At 31.2% G+C, this 19,987-nt stretch overlaps 1 protein-coding gene across 2 annotated transcripts; it reads left to right on the top strand.

Annotated features, from left to right (window-relative positions):
- Positions 1 to 15,569: 15,569 nt before the first annotated feature.
- On the top strand, positions 15,570 to 17,329 carry LOC120167425 (protein indeterminate-domain 7-like). Of its 2 annotated transcripts, XM_039176450.1 has the most exons (4): positions 15,571 to 15,845; positions 15,930 to 16,326; positions 16,424 to 17,111; positions 17,145 to 17,329. In XM_039176450.1, exons 1-4 carry the CDS (start codon positions 15,635 to 15,637, stop codon positions 17,208 to 17,210), a joined length of 1,362 nt encoding a protein of 453 aa, XP_039032381.1. In that variant the 5' UTR covers positions 15,571 to 15,634; the 3' UTR covers positions 17,211 to 17,329. The 2 variants fall into 2 exon arrangements, with proteins under 2 accessions (XP_039032380.1, XP_039032381.1); XM_039176449.1 differs by having other exon boundaries at positions 15,570 to 15,845; positions 16,424 to 17,329.
- The last annotated feature ends 2,658 nt before the right edge of the window (positions 17,330 to 19,987 follow it).

The following is a 19,987-nucleotide window of genomic DNA, read 5'->3' as shown; positions in this document are numbered from 1 at the left end:
TTTTGGCTTTGATTGGGTTTTGCTGGCTAATTTGTGAATTTTGGAGGCTATAAATTGAATATATTTTTCAATTTTATCAATCAAACCACTAAACTATTTAAATGATGTCAATCAAACCACTTCTCATTCATCAAACCACTTCTCATTAATATTTAACAAAAATGCTAACGTGACAGTTAACTAAATTGGTATAATTATATATTTGGTCCTTAATATTTATACATGCAATCAATTTAGTCTAAATTTAATTTAATTCAGTAAATTTAATCCATCAATTAGATAGTGACACATGTCACAATTAGAGTAAATCATATATTTTATAATTTAAATTTTATTTAAGTTAATTATTCGTCTGCCAAGCAGATGGGTGTTAAAATCAAATAACAAATAAATGAGGAAGAATGACGCTGGGGAAATTGAACCTAGAACCGAGTGCATGGAATAAGGACGCCTAACCAGTAAGGCAACCTCCACATCAGAGTTATAATTTACGTAATATGGTATATATTTTATAACGCAGTTAAAGCTAGAGAAATAAATGAAAAATGGCTATGTTGGGATTTAAACCTAGGCCACATGAAGAACTATAAACTAAAAAAACACTAGAACAAACCTTAAATTTGAATAATAATTGGGTGCATATTTTATATATATAGTAAATATTAGTTTATACAATATCAAAAGAAAAAATAAATTTAAGATTTATATATTTTTAAAATAAATTCAATATTTTTTCGTATTTATAATTTAAAATAATAAGGATAAATTATTTATATTTTAGTTAACTTTTTATTAGATTGTGTAGTTTTTAAATTACATATTTTGAACTATAAAATCATTAACTAAATAAAAAGGACTCAATTTAAGTTTATATATAATCCTTGATTATAAAAGTGAAAAAATATTAAATTTATTTTAAAAATATATAATTTTAAATTTAATTTTTTAATATTGTATAAATTAGTGTTTATATATATATAATATGTACCAATTATTAATCAAATTTAAGGTTTGCTATAGTGGTTTGTAGTTTATAGTTCTTCGTGTGGCGAAGGTTTAAATCCCATCATTGCCATTTTTCATTTATTTTCTCTAGCATTAACTGCGTTATATAATATATACCATATTACGTAAATTATAAATGTAATGTGGAGGTTGCCTTACTGATTAGGCGTCCTTATTCCATGCACTTAGTTCTAGGTTCAACTCCCCCAGCATCAATTTTCCTCATTTATTTGTTAATAGCTGGCGGAAAAATAATTAACGTAATAAAATTTAAATTATAAAATATATGATTTATTTTAATTGTGATATGTGTCACTATTAATTGGTAGGTTAATTTATTGAATTAAATTTAGGACCAAATTGATTGAATGTATAAATATTGAAGATCAAATATAGAATTATACTAACTTAGTTAACTGTCACGTCAATACTTTGTTAAATATTAAATAGTTTAATGGTTTGATTGACAAAATTAAAAGATCAATAATAAAAGGGTAAATAATTGAATAATTAATGGTATAATTTACCTTAAATTTATTCAATTTATAGCCTCAAAAAAATGTAGCCAAACTAAAACACAGTCAACAGCAAATTCAAATTATTGAAATGAGAAAAGATAAGCTTGGAAGCATATTCGAGACTTGGGTCGGTGAGATGCTAATTCAAATTCCCATATCATCGAAGAATACATATAGAGAGAGACAAGAAAATGACAACATTTAAATACTGTTTATTTTGCCTCCTGTTTCTTTTTCATTAATTTTATATGATTTCAAGTGATAGTAAAGAGACTTCAAACCATTTGACAATAAATATTCAAATGTCTAGAGGCAAGATTACAAGTGATAGTATAGAAACTCTGAATCATTTGATAATAATTTTATATTCTTGTCTCTGAAGTATAAAAAATCTTTATTTTTTTTATTAACCTTATATGATATCAAGTGATAGTATTTGTTCTAAAGACTCTTAATCATTTGACAATAAACGTTCAAATATCATACAATTTCCTAGCTCAAATTCGAGACCCCTAGGGATAACAATTTGTTTAAGCATTGATGCTAAAATATTCTTGTACATTGTTCAATATATCAACATTTTTATGTAAATAAAGTCACTAGTTTTATTTAAAAAAATAAAATATTTAAAATTACAATTAACTTCGTAAATTAAACACATAATTAAAATATTTTTTCTATAATCATTGATACAATAAACTAGTCACTTGAAATCATTTAATGATCTTACAAGGAAAAAGTTAAAATCATTTTAAAAAACTCAAACAAAAGCTAGACACAAATAAATTTGATCACATCATCAAACGAACAACAACTGATAATCGATCTATTGAAAGACTACCGACAACAATAAATTACAATAAAGCTTTAAGATATAATCATCTATGAACAAAAATCGCGTATCCATGTCTAATATAAAAATCTAAAACAAGAAAAATTAACAAAATAATATATAAAAATAATTTTGATAATTCTAGATAACGTAAAACCTAATCCTAAAAAATTAAATAAGAAAAAGGCCCATTGATCGAAAACTACAAACTATAATAAATCCGTATTTTATGAATTTTAATTTAATATTGAAAAAAATAAGTCAAGTAAATTATACAAACTAAATTTAATATAAAAAAACAAAACAAAATCAAATATTACGGCTCTAACGATTTTTCTTTCTCATTCCTAATCGTTAAGGCCAATTGTAACCATCATTTTCATCAATGGAACCCTAATAATTTAGTGTAAATTCACTTATATAATGTAAAATCTTTTAATTTTTACATTTTTTAATAGTAAGTATCTTCAATGCTTCAATGAGATCAACAATTAATAGTATAGTGAGATGAGATATTAGATCTCTTAAGTAAGATCATGAGTTCGAATTATGGCGATCGCGAATAGAGCAAATTGAGTTGGAGGGTTGTCATCGCCACTGCAATATCCGATCCATATTAGTCAATCAATAATTGAAAATCGGTGGTTATAAAAAAATACCTTCAATGAGAATAGCAAAACTTTGTTATTTTTTTTCAATGAAATGACTATTTTGTTATAAGTAGATAATGTTAGTAATCAATTAATTTCTTTTAAAACTTCAATAAAAAATAAAAATTTATTTAAATATTAATAATCATTTATATAATTCATCATTAATTTTTAATAACACGTGAACAAAATATAATCAAACATAAGTACATAACGTTAGGTAAAATTTAAAAAAAAGTTAATTAGATGAAAAAATAACTAATATATGAGTTGCTAAATAAATAATTTACCCTAAGAACTATTTCTTATTAAGTGATCACATTCCATTAAAGGCGAAATCATTGCTTACTTTCACTTCCTTGTGATATTGACGTTGAAGTCAACTATGGTGTGTTCGATATAATAATAATGTTGATAATTTTGCCACGTTCATGGTTGAATATAAGCTATGATCTATAGTAATTTAAAAATAATTATGACTACCTTGATTTTCAATATTCAAATATATACATTAATTATTGTGGTTGTTAGGACGAAACTTGTGAGTTTTTCATTAAAGTTCAATAAAAATTTTAGATAAAATTATTTTTGTAATTTAAATATCTATCATTGTGTCTACATCATGTCAAACTTTATTTTACCCCTATTTCTCTCTCAAATTTTTGGATATATTTCTAATTGATTTATGGTCGTAAGTTTTTCCAGATTCAATTCGGACCCGATCCAACCCAAACATAACATAAAAAAATGAATCTATTTTTTTTTAAAAAACTCGATCCGATCGAATCGAATTGGGTCGAAACTCGTTAGGTTCAGATTCCATGTACATCCCTAAATACACTTGTATATCAACATTTATTTTCAAACTGTTGGTAATGCTCAATCCCACATAGTATTGGAAATACTATTGGGAATGAGTATTTATGGTTTGGATTTCCTACTTTCTTGTTGAGTGAAAGAGAACAAGGGGGACTCTCGCGCACCGCCGCCGCCGCCGTCCGTCGGCTCGGCTCGGCACGGCTCGGCTCGTGATCGTGGAGTTATAACAGCTGAATAATAATGCAATGAACCTGGACTATTTCTGAGTCAGGTTTATCTAGACGTTTCAGCTGTTACAAAGAAGAGATTTAATCCTGAAATTTTATGGACGGTTTTAACCCTGTTTCTAACCTATAAATAGAGAGCTATATTCAGCTTCTCAACTCACTCTCAACATTTCAGAATTCACTCTCCAAGTGTTTTCTAAAGTTCTCTCTGTGTGCTTTCCGATCAGAAGTGCAATACCATCAGCAGTCCACTCCAGTTTCGGGTAGACGAAATTCGAAGCGACTGTGTTAACCTCGGAGAACGGTCCGCCTACTGTAGCGATTACACACATCGGGGCGAATTCGTTTATAAGGCAGTGGTTATACCACGACACGGTTTACCAATCTGTTCTTTTTCAATTACTGTTTATCTTTCCTATCAGTGTTAACGGTGTGGTTTTGCAGTCTATTTTACCAACAATTTAGAAACGAATTCAAAATACTGCAATCATGTCAACACCTTTGAGCAAACTGATACCCGATCTTTCCAAGCTCGATGCACTTGATGGAAAGAATTATAGAAGGTAGTCTCAAAGAATCCTGATATTCTTCGAGCAACTTGATCTTGACTACGTGTTGCTCAAGCCACCACCTACCATGCCGCCAACCCCAGCTACCGGTAATGATGTTGATGCGGTCCTCAACGATGATGCCCTAGCAACTGCCGCTGCTGCACTCGCTACCTACGAGAAGTACGAGAAAGACAACAAAACGGTGTGAGGACATCTGCTCAGTCACATGTCAAATAAATTATTGGATGTTCCTTAGAGAAAGGAGTGCCAAGGCAATATGGGATACTCTCGATAAAAAGTATGGTGTGGACGATACTGGCATCAAGAAGTACGTTGTCGGTGAATGGCTTAAATTCCAGATGACTGATGACAAGCCAATAATGGATCAAGTCCATGACTATGAGAACCTAGTCACTGACATCATCGCCAAAGGGATGCAAATGTGTGAGGTGCTGCAAGCCAATGTTCTCATTGAGAAGCTGCCCAAGTCTTGGTCTGACTACCGCAACTCTCTTAAGCATAAGAATAGAGAAATTTCGCTTGAAGAGCTCATGGGCCATATGAAGATTGAAGAAGCCAACCGTTTAAAAGATAAGCTTACTAATTCTATGAGTAATTTATCTTTTAGAGCTAACTTGGTTGAGTCTAAATTTAAGAAGATCATGAAACGTGGGAATCAAGACAAGAAGACGAAACCTCAGAAGGCTACCAACTTCAATAAGTCAGGAAAGGGCAAACCTAAAGGAAAGACGCTCAAGTGCTATGTCTGCGGTTTACCCGGCCACAAAGCTTACCAATGCCAACACCGCTCAGACCGCCAGAATGAAAACAAGCCACATATGCTCATTGTAGAAGAAGATGATGAGATCATTGCTACGGTGGTCTCAGAAGTTAATCTGGTGAAAAATAGTTCGAAATGGGTTGTTGACACTGACGCTTCAAAGCATTTATGCTCAAGGAAGGAGTTTTTCACCGAATTTGAGGATGGGAACGTAGGTGAACGTGTGTACATGGGGAACTCTAGCAGCTCTGAAGTGCTAAGCAAAGGCAAGGTTTTACTCAAGCTAACCTCTGGTAAAACTCTGGCTTTAAATAATGTTCTATATGTACCTGCCTTGCGTAGAAATTTGATAAGTGGTGGGCTTCTGAATAAGGCGGGCATTAAGTTAGTTTTTGAGGTAGATAAACTTGTACTTTCCCGAAATGGTGATTATGTTGGGAAAAGGTTTTTAAGCAATTGGTTTATTTGTCATAGAAACTCAATTTAATGAAAATAAAGCTACCACTTCTGCTTATATTGTTGAATCCATTGATATGTGGTATGCTAGATTAGGACACGTGAATATTCATTCTTTAAAGAAATTAATAAATATGAATGTTATGCCTAAACTAGACACAACTAGCTTTAACAAATGTGAGATTTGTGTAGAAGCTAAGCATACTAGACCTCACTTTAAGATTGTTTCTAATAGAAATACTGAGTTGTTAGAACTTATTCATACTGATCTAGTAGATTTTAGAAACACTGAAAGTAAAGGAGAAAAACACTACTACATAACTTTTGTAGATGATTATTCAAGATATACAAAAGTTTATCTCCTAAGGACTAAAGATGAAAATGAAAACTTCTTTTTATTTATAAGGCAAAGTTAAAATCAGTTAGATAGGAGAATCAAACGGGTTAGATCTGATAGAGGTGGTGAATATGAATCTAATTTCTTAAAAGATATTTGTGAAAAGAATGACATAATTCATGAAACTTCAGCCCCTTATTTTCCTCAACAGAATGGTATAGCCGAAAGGAAAAATAGAACTTTAAAAGAGATGATGAATTCTTTACTAATAAGTTTAGGGTTATCTGATAACATGTGGGTAGAATCCATTCTATCGTCAACTCATATCTTAAATCGAGTTCCTCATAAGAAATTAGATTCTACCCCATATGAATTGTGGAAAGGATACGCTCCTAATTTATAATACCTGAAAGTGTGGGGGTGTCTGGCTAAATTGGGTTTGCCAGACTTTAAGAAGTCCGCCATTGGACCTAAAACATTGATGCAGTGTTTATAGGGTATGCTACGAATAGTGTTGCATGCAGATTCATGCTTTTACAAGATTATTCTATTTGTGAGTCAAGGGATGTTGTTTTCTTTGAAAATACTTTTCCTTTAAAGGAACCGAGAATAAATATTGAAACACAAATAGAATATATTCCATCAACTTCTTCTAGTAATCCTGCTAGGTCTTCTGAACAAATTGATTTTGAGCCTAGAAGAAGTAAAAGACAAATAGTTGAAACCTCTTTTGGACCAGACTTTATTACTTCTTTTATTTCTGAGATAAATGATTTAGTCTCCATTTCAGATCCTATAGCTCAAATTTTTCTATTAGATGAGGATCCTAAAACTTTTGAAGAAGCTATAAGATCTATCGATGCTAGTTTTTGGAAAAGCGTTATTAATGATGAACTAGAATCGATAATGTCTAATCATACTTGGGAATTAGTTGACTTGCCTAAGGGATTCAAACCAATCTCCAACAAATGGGTCTTCCGGAAGAAACTAAGGCCAGATGGTTCGATTCAGCAGTAAAAAGCAAGGCTAGTCGTCAAAGGGTTCACTCAAAGGTTTGGTTTAGACTATTTGATACATACTCTCCCGTTACAAAAATCTCAACGATTTGTGCATTATTTGCACTAGCCTCTATTCATAAGTTGCAGGTACATCAAATGGATGTTAAGACTGCTTTCTTGAATGAATATCTAGATGAGGAGATTTACATGGAGCAACCACTAGGTTTTGAATCACCTGGTATGGAAGGCAAAGTCTGTAGACTCAAAAAGTCACTCTATGGACTTAAGCAGTCTCCTAAACAGTGGTATGAGAAATTTCATAAAACTATTCTTAGTTTTGGTTTTGTTATGAATGTTCGGATGCTTGTGTGTATTCGAAGATGTTTGACACTGAATGTGTTATCATAAGCCTTTATGTTGATGACATGTTGATTTTCAGTTCTAACATTGAGTCCATTAACAAAGTTAAAAATTTCTTGTCCACTAAGTTTGAGATGACAGATTTGGGAGAAGTAGATGTAATCTTAGGAGTCAAAGTTACCAAAACTGAGAAGGGATTTTCTTTATGTCAAGCACATTATATATAGAAAGTGCTAAAGAAATTTGACAGTTTTGATGTCGTCCATGTTCGAACTCCTTATGACCCTAGCATACATCTAGTTAATAATAAAGGAAGTAGCGTTTCCCAAACTGAATATGCTAAATTAATTGGAAGCTTAATGTTCTTAATGAATTATACTCGGCCTGATATTGCTTATGCTATGAGTAGACTGAGTAGATATACTCATAATCCGAGTGGTGAACACTGGATTGCTCTTAAACGCTTATTGAAGTATCTTAAGGGTACTTTGGATTAGAAACTTGAGTTCGTTGGCTTTTCTGCGGTACTGGATGGATATAGTGATGCCAACTGGGTTTCTGATAATGATGAGGTAAGCTCTACGAACGGGTATGTTTTTACTTTGGGTGGAGCAGCAATCTCGTGGAAATCATCAAAACAAACTTGTATTGCTCGTTTTACCATGGAGTCAGAGTTTATAGCTCTTGACCTAGCTGGGCAAGAAGCCGAGTGGCTTAGAAGCTTGTTAGCAGATATTCCGTTGTGGGGAAGACCGACTCCTCCGGTTTCATTATTGTGTGATTCACAAGCTGTGATATGTGTGGCTAAGAATCAAGCTTACAATGGTAAGAAAAGACACATTCGCATAAGACATGAATATGTTAGACACTTAATAAAGAATGAAGTGCTCTCTTTAGAGTAAGTGAAGTCAGAAAGAAACCTAGCAGAACCACTTACCAAAGGGTTAAGTCGGAAGCTGGTCCTAGATTCATTGATGGGGATGGGTCTAAAGCTCATTGGTTGAGGAATTCATGGTGGATACCCAACTTAGTTATCTAAGTTCCATGAGGTCAAATGAAACCATGGAAAGACTCATAGTGCACATTCCTACTGCCTATCCTTATGATGAATAATGTGCATGCCCAGGATGAGCTTAATTGCTCTTAATAAATTCATAGCCCAGGCTTTGGGTGGTCTTAGTGAGAAAGACTTGATGAATTTACCGATTTTGGATGAATATATATTCTTAATAAGTTCATAACCCAGAGTGAGTGGGTAGGAAATGATGAACTTACCGACAGAAAGGTTGAGTTTGTTAAGCTCTTCAAATCCAAGTATTTGGATGGTTCTAGTGAGAATGACTTATTGAATTTACCGATAAATGAGATTGAATATTTATTCTTAATGACTTCTTAGCCCAGAGTTTGGGTGGTTCATTTATAATGAACTTGAAGAAAGTCACCATACCCTTTGTGAGGTTGAGCTTTTATAAAAGCTCTTAATTATTTCATATCCCTGTTAAGGGTGGTTTATATCGAGATAAACTTGATGAAATAACCTATGTAAGTGAGAAAGGTTAGCCGCCTTCTATGAAAAATGTTGGGCCATTTTTCTAGCACACTTACTAGAATCCTGAGGTAAGATGGCCAAATATATACTTTTATATATATATATCTTACACATCGAGGACTCATGTGGATGAAGGGGTTAGTTGTGTGTTATGAGTTTACCCCCATCTTAGAAAGTTCCAGACTAGTTTCACTTATCTAAGAGAAGAATTGCTCATCATCATTATGTACTAGTTCCAGATACGTTCACTAGTGCTTAAGCAACTAATCTCGCTATTGCTCTTCTGGAAAGTTTGTTTTCGAGTTTCAGAAGAATTCTTTCGCATTAGTGGGGGAATGTTGGTAATGCTCAATCCCACATAATATTGGAAATACTATTGGGAATGGGTATTTATGGTTTGGATTTACCACTTCCTTGTTGAGTGAAAGATAACAAAGGGACTCTCGCGCACCGCCGCCGCCGTCCGTCTCGTCTCGGCACAGCTCGGCTTGGCTCGTGGTCATGGTAATACGTGTCTTCGACACGTCCGCGCGTATACTATCTTTTTAGAGAAAATTCTTGAGGAATTTCTCTTTGAAAGAAACAAATGGGAAAATGTGAAAGATTTCAATTGATATTTATAGGCTGCTAGGACTGTTTAAATTTAAATGATAACAACTGGTTTATGAGAGTTATCATAAATTAAACAGCTTTTCCTAAATTAAATAAAAAACGTTAAGATGTATCTGGACTGATTTCCAGCTTTGTACAAAGGGGACAAGTTGTTAATATCAGGAGTTACATGAGTTATTTGATTTAATTTCAGGGGTTACATGATATAATTTCGGAGTTATAACAGCTGAATAATGATGCAATGAACCTGGACTATATCTGAGTCAGGTTCATCTAGACGTTTCAGCTGTTACAAAGATGAGATTTAATCCTGAAATTTTATGGACGATTTTAACCGTATTTCTAGCCTATAAATAGAGAGTTATATTCAGCTTCTCAACTCACTCTCAACATTTCAGAATTCACTCTCCAAGTGTTTCTAAAGTTCTCTCTATGTGCTTTCCGATCAGAAGTGCAATACCATCAGCAGTCCACTCCAGTTTCGGGTGTACAAAATTCAGAGAGACCGTGTTAACCTCGGGGGATGGTCCGCCTACTGCAGCGATTACACACATTGGGGCGAATTCTTTTCTAAGGCAGTGGTTATACCACGACACGATTTACCAATATGTTCTTTTTCAATTACTGTTTATCTTTCCTATCAGTGCTAACGGTTTGGTTTTGCAGTCTATTTTACTAACACAAACGATTGAGAATCTTTAAAAAATATTATTTTATTCATCACATATTAAAAAAATCATTGAATATTAAAATTTCAATGTTCTAAATGTAAATGAAAGAAACTAAATTAAAAGTCATTTCAATAATAATTATTTATAATATTTAATTTAAATTAATAATTAAATAAATTAATGTTCAGTAATTGAGCGTTTTTACCCAAATATTATAATATTAATGTCAAGCACCGTTTCCTCAAGTTTCACTGATCTAACACCCTTTCTGACAAAGTGATAATAAGGCGCATTACGCAAAACACGCCTTTGCTTAAGTGGACCGAAGGTGCATCCCCTAGAGTGTGCTTTCTAGGGGAAATGTTGATATAACCCACGTGGGAAGACACGTTTCAAGAGGCGTATCTTCCAGGGGTTTTCTTCCCACTTCAGAGGCGCGTTTGGGAAGAAGCATTCCCTAAAAGCATATTAAAAAATATACTTCAAAAAAATTTGAAAAATAAAACTATAAGGACTAATAACGTAGTTTAATACATATTAGTTCCATGAGTTGAGGAACTTAATGGTGTTGGCATATTGGAGTGTTTAGCTTATGTTTCTTGATAATGTGATATAAAAGCTAAAAGGTGTATTCCTTAATTTTTTTTATCTCTATATCTATTTAGCCCACTTATACACTATTGTTAAGTGACATTAAGTTAATATTTATTATTAAGATTATATATTTTTGATATGTTAATATATTTAAATATTTATTTTTTTAATTATGAGTTCAAAGTAAATATTGAACACAAAGAATAGCAGATAAACAACCACTCAAATAAACAATTGAGACTAATCCTAGATGCTAGTCAAAAAGCAATCACTTTTTGCGCAATTTAAAGCAACATGTAAGCAATTGAACATAAAAGAATGCAAGTAAATGCATACGACAGTTGTTCATGTCACATACTAACGGCAGGAAACAAACCCTCATTGTAAGACTTATGAATAAACAACAATGATAAATGCGTACCTATATGGTATGTGTTTATGAGTTTGAAGATCCCTATACTTTTTAGCAAGGCCGTAATCAATGACATACACCTGTTACAAAATCAATGTGATGATTATTAGCAAGTCAGACATTTAGTTAATGGCCCTTTGCATAACAAACATATACAACTACAATAACATTTGGAATGTACAGTTATCAACTATTGATACAGGCAGGAAACTTGAAACAAACTTCAATACATACTAAAAAATGACCTAAAGTATCGACATGCAATAATATTTGAATAAAGCTCAATATAAAGAAACACAATTAATCCAATAGGAGGATATCATGATAAACTTTTACTTGCCCACATGTAATTCCAATACCTCAATTTAATGCTTAATTGAAATAAATAATTGAATCATATTTAAGATGAAAAGATGCTTATGTGAAAATTTCACAAAAGAAAATCATATTGATGCATTAGCGATACAAGATCTTGTAGATATCCTCTCTTAAAATTTTTTGGTTACTATGTATCAGAAATTGAACCATTGAAAATCACAATTTACACAAAAAAGATTAGCTTTTACTCAAGAAACATGATAATTTGGTTAAACTCACTTATGGAAGCCTAAAACTATTAACCGCTACAACTATGAGTGTGAACCATAATATCTTATTATTGATGGATAATCTTAAGAACTACTTATCGGTATTAGCGTATGTCAATGAACTATTTTTAATTTGTGTTACATAAATTTTTTGAACTCATAATTAAAAAATAAGTATTTAAATATTTTAACATATAAAAAATATATAATCTTATTAATAAATCTTAATAATAAATATTAACCTAATGGAATTTGACAATAGTGTATGAGTGGATTCATTAGATATAGAGATGATATAAAAACGTTAAGGAATATTTATTTTAGCTTTTATCCCCATTGTCAAGAAACATAACTTAAACACTCTAACAGGGTATTGAATAGTGTTCCGAAAACGTGATAGTGATCGTGATATTGCGGTCACACCACCGTCCGAAACCGCTATTCATGATTTTCGCTGTGAGTCACGGATTCACGCCGATCGCGGTCGATTGCAATTTAACGGGAAACAGACGATTGCGCCGATAACGGGACGCAGTCACCGTTATTCAACCGTGATTTCAATTTTAAACCGTAATTTTTTCTTTGTTTCAAAAAATGAAAGGTCGGGAGGAGGAATGGGGAGTTGAGAGTGAAAGCAGATTTTTATTTTGTTTCAGACAATGAAATCGGAGGAGGAAGGGGAGGAGGATAAGAAAGATCGACGAACCTGAAGAAGCGGCTGGAAGGAAAGCAACTGGGCTAGACTGCTGATCTTCTGGAGTAATATTCCCCTTAAAAACATATTGTAATCGCCGACGAGAATAAACATGTAAGAGGAAAGGGGGAGGAAGGGGGAGTGTAAAAGAAGAAAATTGAAGGGGAGGAGGAAGGGGAGGGTCAAAGCAAAAAGATCGGGGAAAGAGGGGCTTTATTTATTTTTTAATAATTTTTAAAATATAATTTTAAATGATATATTAATTTGACATCTCTTCAACTTTTAGAATTTACAATTTAATTCCTAATTTAAAATGTAAACTTTAATTTTTATTTAATTTAGTCTTATATTAAGTAATCTAAATTTATGTAATTTAAATTTTATAATTTTATTTTAATTATATTTAATTTAGTCATTTTAGGGTAAACTGTGCGATATTTAAAAAAATCACGACCGCGATACCCGCAATGACATCCGTTATGTCTGTAACCGTGATAAACGCGACGTGACCGAAAACGTGACTGCGAACGATATTAAATCCCTGCACTCTAATATACCTATATAAATTAATATCATTAGACTCTTTAACTCATAGAACTAATACGTATTAAATTACATTGTTGGTTCTTATAATTTTATTTTAATTTTTTTAAAATATATTTTTTAAATATAACTTTTAGGTATCTGGCATGGGAAGAAAACTCCCAGAAGATGTGTTCATTGAAATGCACATTCACACGTGATGTCATTTCAATATTTTGAAAACATGTACAAAGAGACGTGCCTTTAGTCTATCTAAACGAAAATGTGTTTCATGTAACATGCTTTATTGTCACTTTGTTAGAAGATGTTAGATCGGTAAAATTTAAAGAATTAATATGTGACACGCAATATTATAATACTTGAATGATTTTTTTTTGTAAAACAGATCAGTAATTATAAAATAATAATAATTAATTTTAAAATTAGACATAAAAAGTAAGGTACGAAATATAGCATTTGGCATGCCTAAAAAATTTTGTCAATGGATCAATCATGTCACTGTAAATCTAGAAAAGCTGAGAGAGGTCTGAGGTGTGAAAATATAAAATATTCTATAAAATTCAACACCTATTTTTATTTTTATTAAGTATAATAATAACTTATAAAAGATATAAATATTATATATAATAATAAATAAACATATAAATGAATATATTAAATATAAATGTATAGAGAATGATATGCCATGAGTTGTATTATAGTGGTCAAGATAAAATGAAATTAATTTTAAATCATTTTATTTTAAAATTAATTAAATAAAGTATATAAAAATATTTAATTATATTCAAATAATTATTTTGATTATTAAAATTTTAAAAACTATAGAATAATTTATTACGAAATAATTATTAAATTTATCAAAATTTTACATTTACTATAATGATAAAACAATTACTCCATTCCATAATTTGTATCTTATATTGACTATACGCATAGGTTAACAAATTTCTTCCTAAAAAGTGATTAATATATTTGACATATTTATTTTGATAGGTCTAAAGTGAGACATATCCTATAAAAAAATATAAGTATTGTTGTTTGCTGACTTCTTCTAAAGTAAGATTTCGAACGAGACAATTTTAAAAACTAAAATAAACACATTTAGTGAGATATAAATAATATTTTTTATAATAGTTCAATAAATTAATAATCAATTGATCGTTATTAAAAATTTAGTGACTAAAATAATTATTTAAGTATAATTTAATAAATTATGGTGAAATTTATTCAAATTAATTTTTTAATGTTTCAATTTTTTTTATTAATTTTACTTTTTATAATTATATATTTTTTGTGTTTCCCTTAATTCTCCTCGTATCTTAGGAAGATCTATATACATATTTGAATCTAAGATTTCTTTTGCACCTCATAACCCCAAAAAAATGCAAAAGTATTATCTCAAGTCATAAAACCTTCGAACCTTACACCTCGTAAAATCACAATCATTTGACATGATCTTTGATAAATTCAAATGATATATCAGAGTCAAATCTAATATTAGTTTTTAGATTCACCTAACGTACTAATATACTAATAGTTATAATAATCTTATGTCAAACAACACCACTAAGAATTATCATAAAATCTTTCACTCAAAATCGAGAGAAGGGATTTGAAATCTTATTCTGACTCATTAGGTATTGAAACTTTTTATTGCATTAGGCTATTAAATTTAATCCTATGTCAAACAACTACACTAAGTTATCATTTGATATGATCTTTGATAAATTCACATAATATATTAAAATCAAGATATCTCAAGTCATAAAGCCTTCGGAACCTTACACCTCATGAAATTACAATCATTTGACATGATCTTTGATAAGGTCACGAATTTACCATAATCAAATCTAATGTTAGTTAATCACATTCTCCTAACGTACTAATCTACTAATAGTTATAATAATCATATGTCAAACAACAACACTAAGAGTTATCATAAAGTCTTCCATTAACTACAATTTTTTGTTCAAACAAGAAAGAATAAATCGACTATAATCATGGTAATAATATTTAAAATAATTTTTATTACACTAGAATATTAAAACTAATTGCTAATAATTTATTAAAATTTTGGGTATTTACATATTTAAAAATTTTGGATATTAAATATTCCCAATAAAAAAAAGAAGGAAAGAGATATTAATTTAATTTTATAGGGCTGAGAAAAGAACAAAGGAAAAGACAAAAAACAACGTCAGAGTTGGCCGGCATAGGGTGGTTCTTGTCTTTCTTGGACTGCTTGCAGGATTCCATTACAAACCCATCATCTTCTTCTTCTTCATCTCTTTCACATCTCTCTCTTCCTATCTATCTGAATTTTTTTTTGTTTTTTTAGCATTTCTTAATCTATCTGTTCATATATGTGTGTGTTATTATTGTATTTTTCTTCCTTGGGTATCGGTAAATATCAAAGATTTTATTGAAAAAGTGCTCTCATGAAGCTCAATAGTGATGAAATGAAAGATTACATACTCCATCACCAACAGAAACAACAAGTTTTGGAAGATAACTTGTCAAATTTGACATCTGCTGCATCAGGCGAAGCAAGTGTTTCTTCAAGGAATAGTGCCGGTGGTGGTGGCGCCACCAACCAACTAGCTCAACCTCAGCCGGTTAAGAGAAAGAGAAACCAACCAGGGAACCCAGGTTCGTGTTCAAACTTCAGAAACCTATTTAAAAACACACCATGAGTTTACTTTTATTACATGCTGTGTTGGCTTCATGAACCAGACCCAGATGCAGAAGTGATAGCTATGTCCCCTAAAACACTGATGGCAACGAACAGATTTGTGTGTGACATCTGTAACAAAGGGTTCCAAAGAGACCAGAACCTTCAGCTTCATAGGAGAGGCCATAACCTGCCATGGAAGTTAAAGCAAAGAACAAGTAAGGAAGTGAAGAAGAAGGTGTATATATGTCCTGAACTCAGCTGTGTTCATCATGACCCGTCGAGGGCACTCGGTGACTTGACCGGAATCAAGAAGCATTTCTCGAGGAAACATGGCGAGAAGAAGTGGAAATGTGAAAAATGCTCCAAGAAATACGCTGTTCGATCGGACTGGAAAGCTCATTCCAAGACTTGTGGCACTAGGGAATATAGATGTGACTGTGGTACCCTCTTCTCAAGGTAAAACAAAAACTCTGATTATTCGTTTATTGATCGATAACATGCACACATACTACAGGTGAAATCAGTTAAATTTGAAAACTTTTCTTTTTTACAGGAGGGATAGTTTCATTACTCATAGGGCATTTTGTGATGCATTAGCAGAGAATTCAAGAGCAATCATGGGAGAATCTCATTTATGGGTACCTCAATTCAATCCCCAAGACATGCAACAACAACAAAGTTTCACCAATGTTCCACCATGGCTAGGGGGTTTTTCTTCATCATCATCTTCCTCAATATTCTCCCCTACTTTTGATGGAAACAGTGGTCTTCCTCTTTACCAGCAAACACCAGTGGTTTCCCCTCACATGTCAGCCACTGCATTGCTTCAGCAAGCGGCTCAGATGGGTGCAACCGTGAGCGGCAAGGCCGGAGCTAGTACTATGAGAATACTACCCCACCAACAAACTCACGTGTCTGCTGGTTTTTCTGGCAGTAACAACAACACAACAGCTGTTTTTGGTCTCAACTTGTCTTCACGTGATGGATTCATCCACGGTGCTCCTCCTCATCCATGTGAAGATGACCATCATCATCATCATGCAGCTGCAGCAACCACGGGTGCTCCTTTTCATCACCCATCACTTCTTCAAGACATGATGAATTCTCCAACAGACGCTTCCTTTGATGATATTGCATTTACGGGGATTTTGAACTCAAAGAACAAAAACGACGCCGGAAATAACGATCACCATGAAAGTACTGCCATTGGTACTCAAGTTCAAGGCTTCACAAGAGATTTCCTGCGTCTTAAAGTTTTCTCCCATGGCGATTTTCTCAACATTGCAGATGCCAGCAACTCCATCAACACTTCCCAGTCTCAAAAACCATGGCAAGTTTAGGTAATATAGAAACACTTTTCAAATACATTTTTATCTTAGATTTTTATATTAATCTCCTACATTTGCTAAAATCTTTCCCAAAAAAGAAAGGACTGATCTCCAAATAATCATTTTTCCATTTATATATGTAGTACTCCATGTTACAAATTTTGTTCTTGTTGGTATGTTGTTTTATATACACACATATAAAATAAAACCTAACATGAAAATATAATGTGATTAATTAATATTGGTTGACTTTATGATATATGAAATTAAAAGAACTTATTGACCATGGTTGGGGTTTAATCTTGTGATGTAATCATATATTTGATTTGTAGGGTTTTTAATTTTTTAATTCGTCACCTCGACGTGTTGCTTGTTGTTAGGAAAGGGAAACGAACCTAAATTAATTAAATTAGGGTGAGCTACTCTTTTCATCACCCAACTTTTCTCATATTCTTTTTTTAGTCGTTCAACTAAAAAAAAGTTAATTTGATCACCGAATATTTTATCCTTATGTCATACTGGCTTAAGAATTGTCATTTTTTGATGTCTTCTCTAACCATTCAGGATATCGATGAACCCATCTCAACATCCTCTACCACTGTCAATTTAGATTTTCTAATATCTCTTTAAAACTCGTGAAAATCCAAAACTCAAAGAAAAATGATTTTGATCTATATTTTCCACTATTCGATCAACATGAAATCAATATATATATATATATTGCTCGTCTCCTCCTCCATCTCCGTACTAGTAAGATTTGGAAGTAAATGCTCCAACATTAAAAAAAATCAAAGGGATTCGAAAAATTAGGTTATTAGGGAAATTTGAGGTTTCTTCACAAAAAATTGAAGAAAAGTTTTGAGTCTTTTCATAATAAAAAAGAAACAAAAATTCTTTCAAAATATCGTTAATTATTTTAACCATAGAGTGATCAAAACAGAAACAAATCAAAAGTTGAGTGATTAAGTTAAAATAATTTAAAGTTCAATTACCAAAACAAGAACATATGCAAAATTGAGTGATGAAAAGCACAATTTACCATTAACTTAAAGCTGAACTTTAATGTCAATTGTTTAACGTTAATTTTTGTTTTATTTGATAGCGTAGCAGGGAGGCTACCCATTTTTTTTATGTTTATTTTATTACAATTAATTAGAGTGTAAATCATTGGTGGCAAAGTCTTGATTATGATTCATGCACATGAAAATCACAGATTTATGGTTAAAATGTAGATGTTATGTCATAAGGATTAATAAATATTAAATTTTTTTTCAAAAAAATATTTTCTGATAAATTGAATTAAAAAATCTCCATCAAATTAACACACTTCTAAACTTAAATGAATGAATTTAAGATTTAGTGATTTCCAAGTTAAAAAAAAAAGATATAATGATTTTCAACGTGTAGTGATAAAATATTATATACATTAATAATCTATTTATTCTCTATTTAATTTTTAAATCTTAATTAATTCATCATACTTTAAACGTATAAAAGTAACGTAATCACTAATTTATTATGTTACAATTATTTAGAACTACAATTGGATTTTTTATTTGATTAAATTAATAAAATGCGGCTATTATAATACATTATTTCCATTGAAAATAACTGCCTGTGATGTAAGCTAGGTCCGATTCTGTTATATAATTATATTAAATATATGTTACATTGTTGCATTGATTTTGCATTGACACTATACATGATTGAGCATATGAAAAAGCATATAAATACGCATTTAAATATGAGTACGAAATTGATTAATTTGTCCACAATTATTTGCCTTTGTTACTATATAACAGCAAGACAAGTTTTCATGACTTTATAATGTGAAGGCAAAGACTTCCCATTATAAGTAGTCTCATGTGGACCCTCGACTTTTCTTTTTCGTAAAATTCCACATTTCTCTACACTTTGTCGATTGATTTATGTATCATGTGAACGTGGATATCGATGCTTATATTTAACAGGGAAAAAACCAAAAAAAATGAATTATTTTTTTAAACTTTCCGTGTTTACTAATAGGTTAGTTTAAGTGGTAAGCAACTTGATATTATTTAAGTAATGTCTTAGGTTTAAATCTTTGTGTATGCAGAAAATCTCCGTTGTGAGACTCACCTACCAATATTAGGTGTGTAATCAGGATATGTCCAGATTAATCAAAGTAAATCCTTAGAATTGGAGGATAAAAAAACTTTTAGGGTTTAATAGTTAACTCTGATTATATGTAAAACCAGAAAAATAAATTGATGATAAAATTCTTTTAAAATTATGATTATTATTCTCAATTAGTACTCAAACTTTTGAATATTTTAATTTTATTTTTAAATTATAACTCTCATTCTAAATTGGTTCTCAAACTTTTCGAATATTCTAATTTCATCACAAACTATATATATATATATATTAATCACATCCCTTGTTAATAAAATCGTTGATTAGACCAAGTTATATTATTATATGTTTGAAAAAAATTAGGTTAAATTATGGTTGAAACTAATTACATATTTGAATGGATTTGGGGATGAAATTGAAATATTCAAAAGATTGGGGATCAATTAAGAAAGAGGGTCATAGTTCAAGGATCAAATTAGAATGTTCAAAAGTTTAAGGACTAATTTAGAATAAGAGTTATAGTTTAAAAATAAAATTAAAATTAAAATATTTAAAATTTTAAAGGCTAATTTAAAATGAGAGATATAATTTAAAGACATACGACGGAATTAACTCATTTCTTAATTATTTGGCCCAAGAGAAATTGATAGTATCAAGTCTTTATTAAATTAAAA

Source organism: Hibiscus syriacus, unplaced genomic scaffold (assembly GCF_006381635.1).
Source record: "Hibiscus syriacus cultivar Baekdansim isolate YM2019G1 unplaced genomic scaffold, ASM638163v2 tig00111678_pilon, whole genome shotgun sequence".
NCBI lineage: Eukaryota > Viridiplantae > Streptophyta > Magnoliopsida > Malvales > Malvaceae > Hibiscus > Hibiscus syriacus.
The sequence above is the reverse complement of the archived record's forward strand: the minus strand, read 5'-3'. Positions and strand labels throughout refer to the sequence as shown.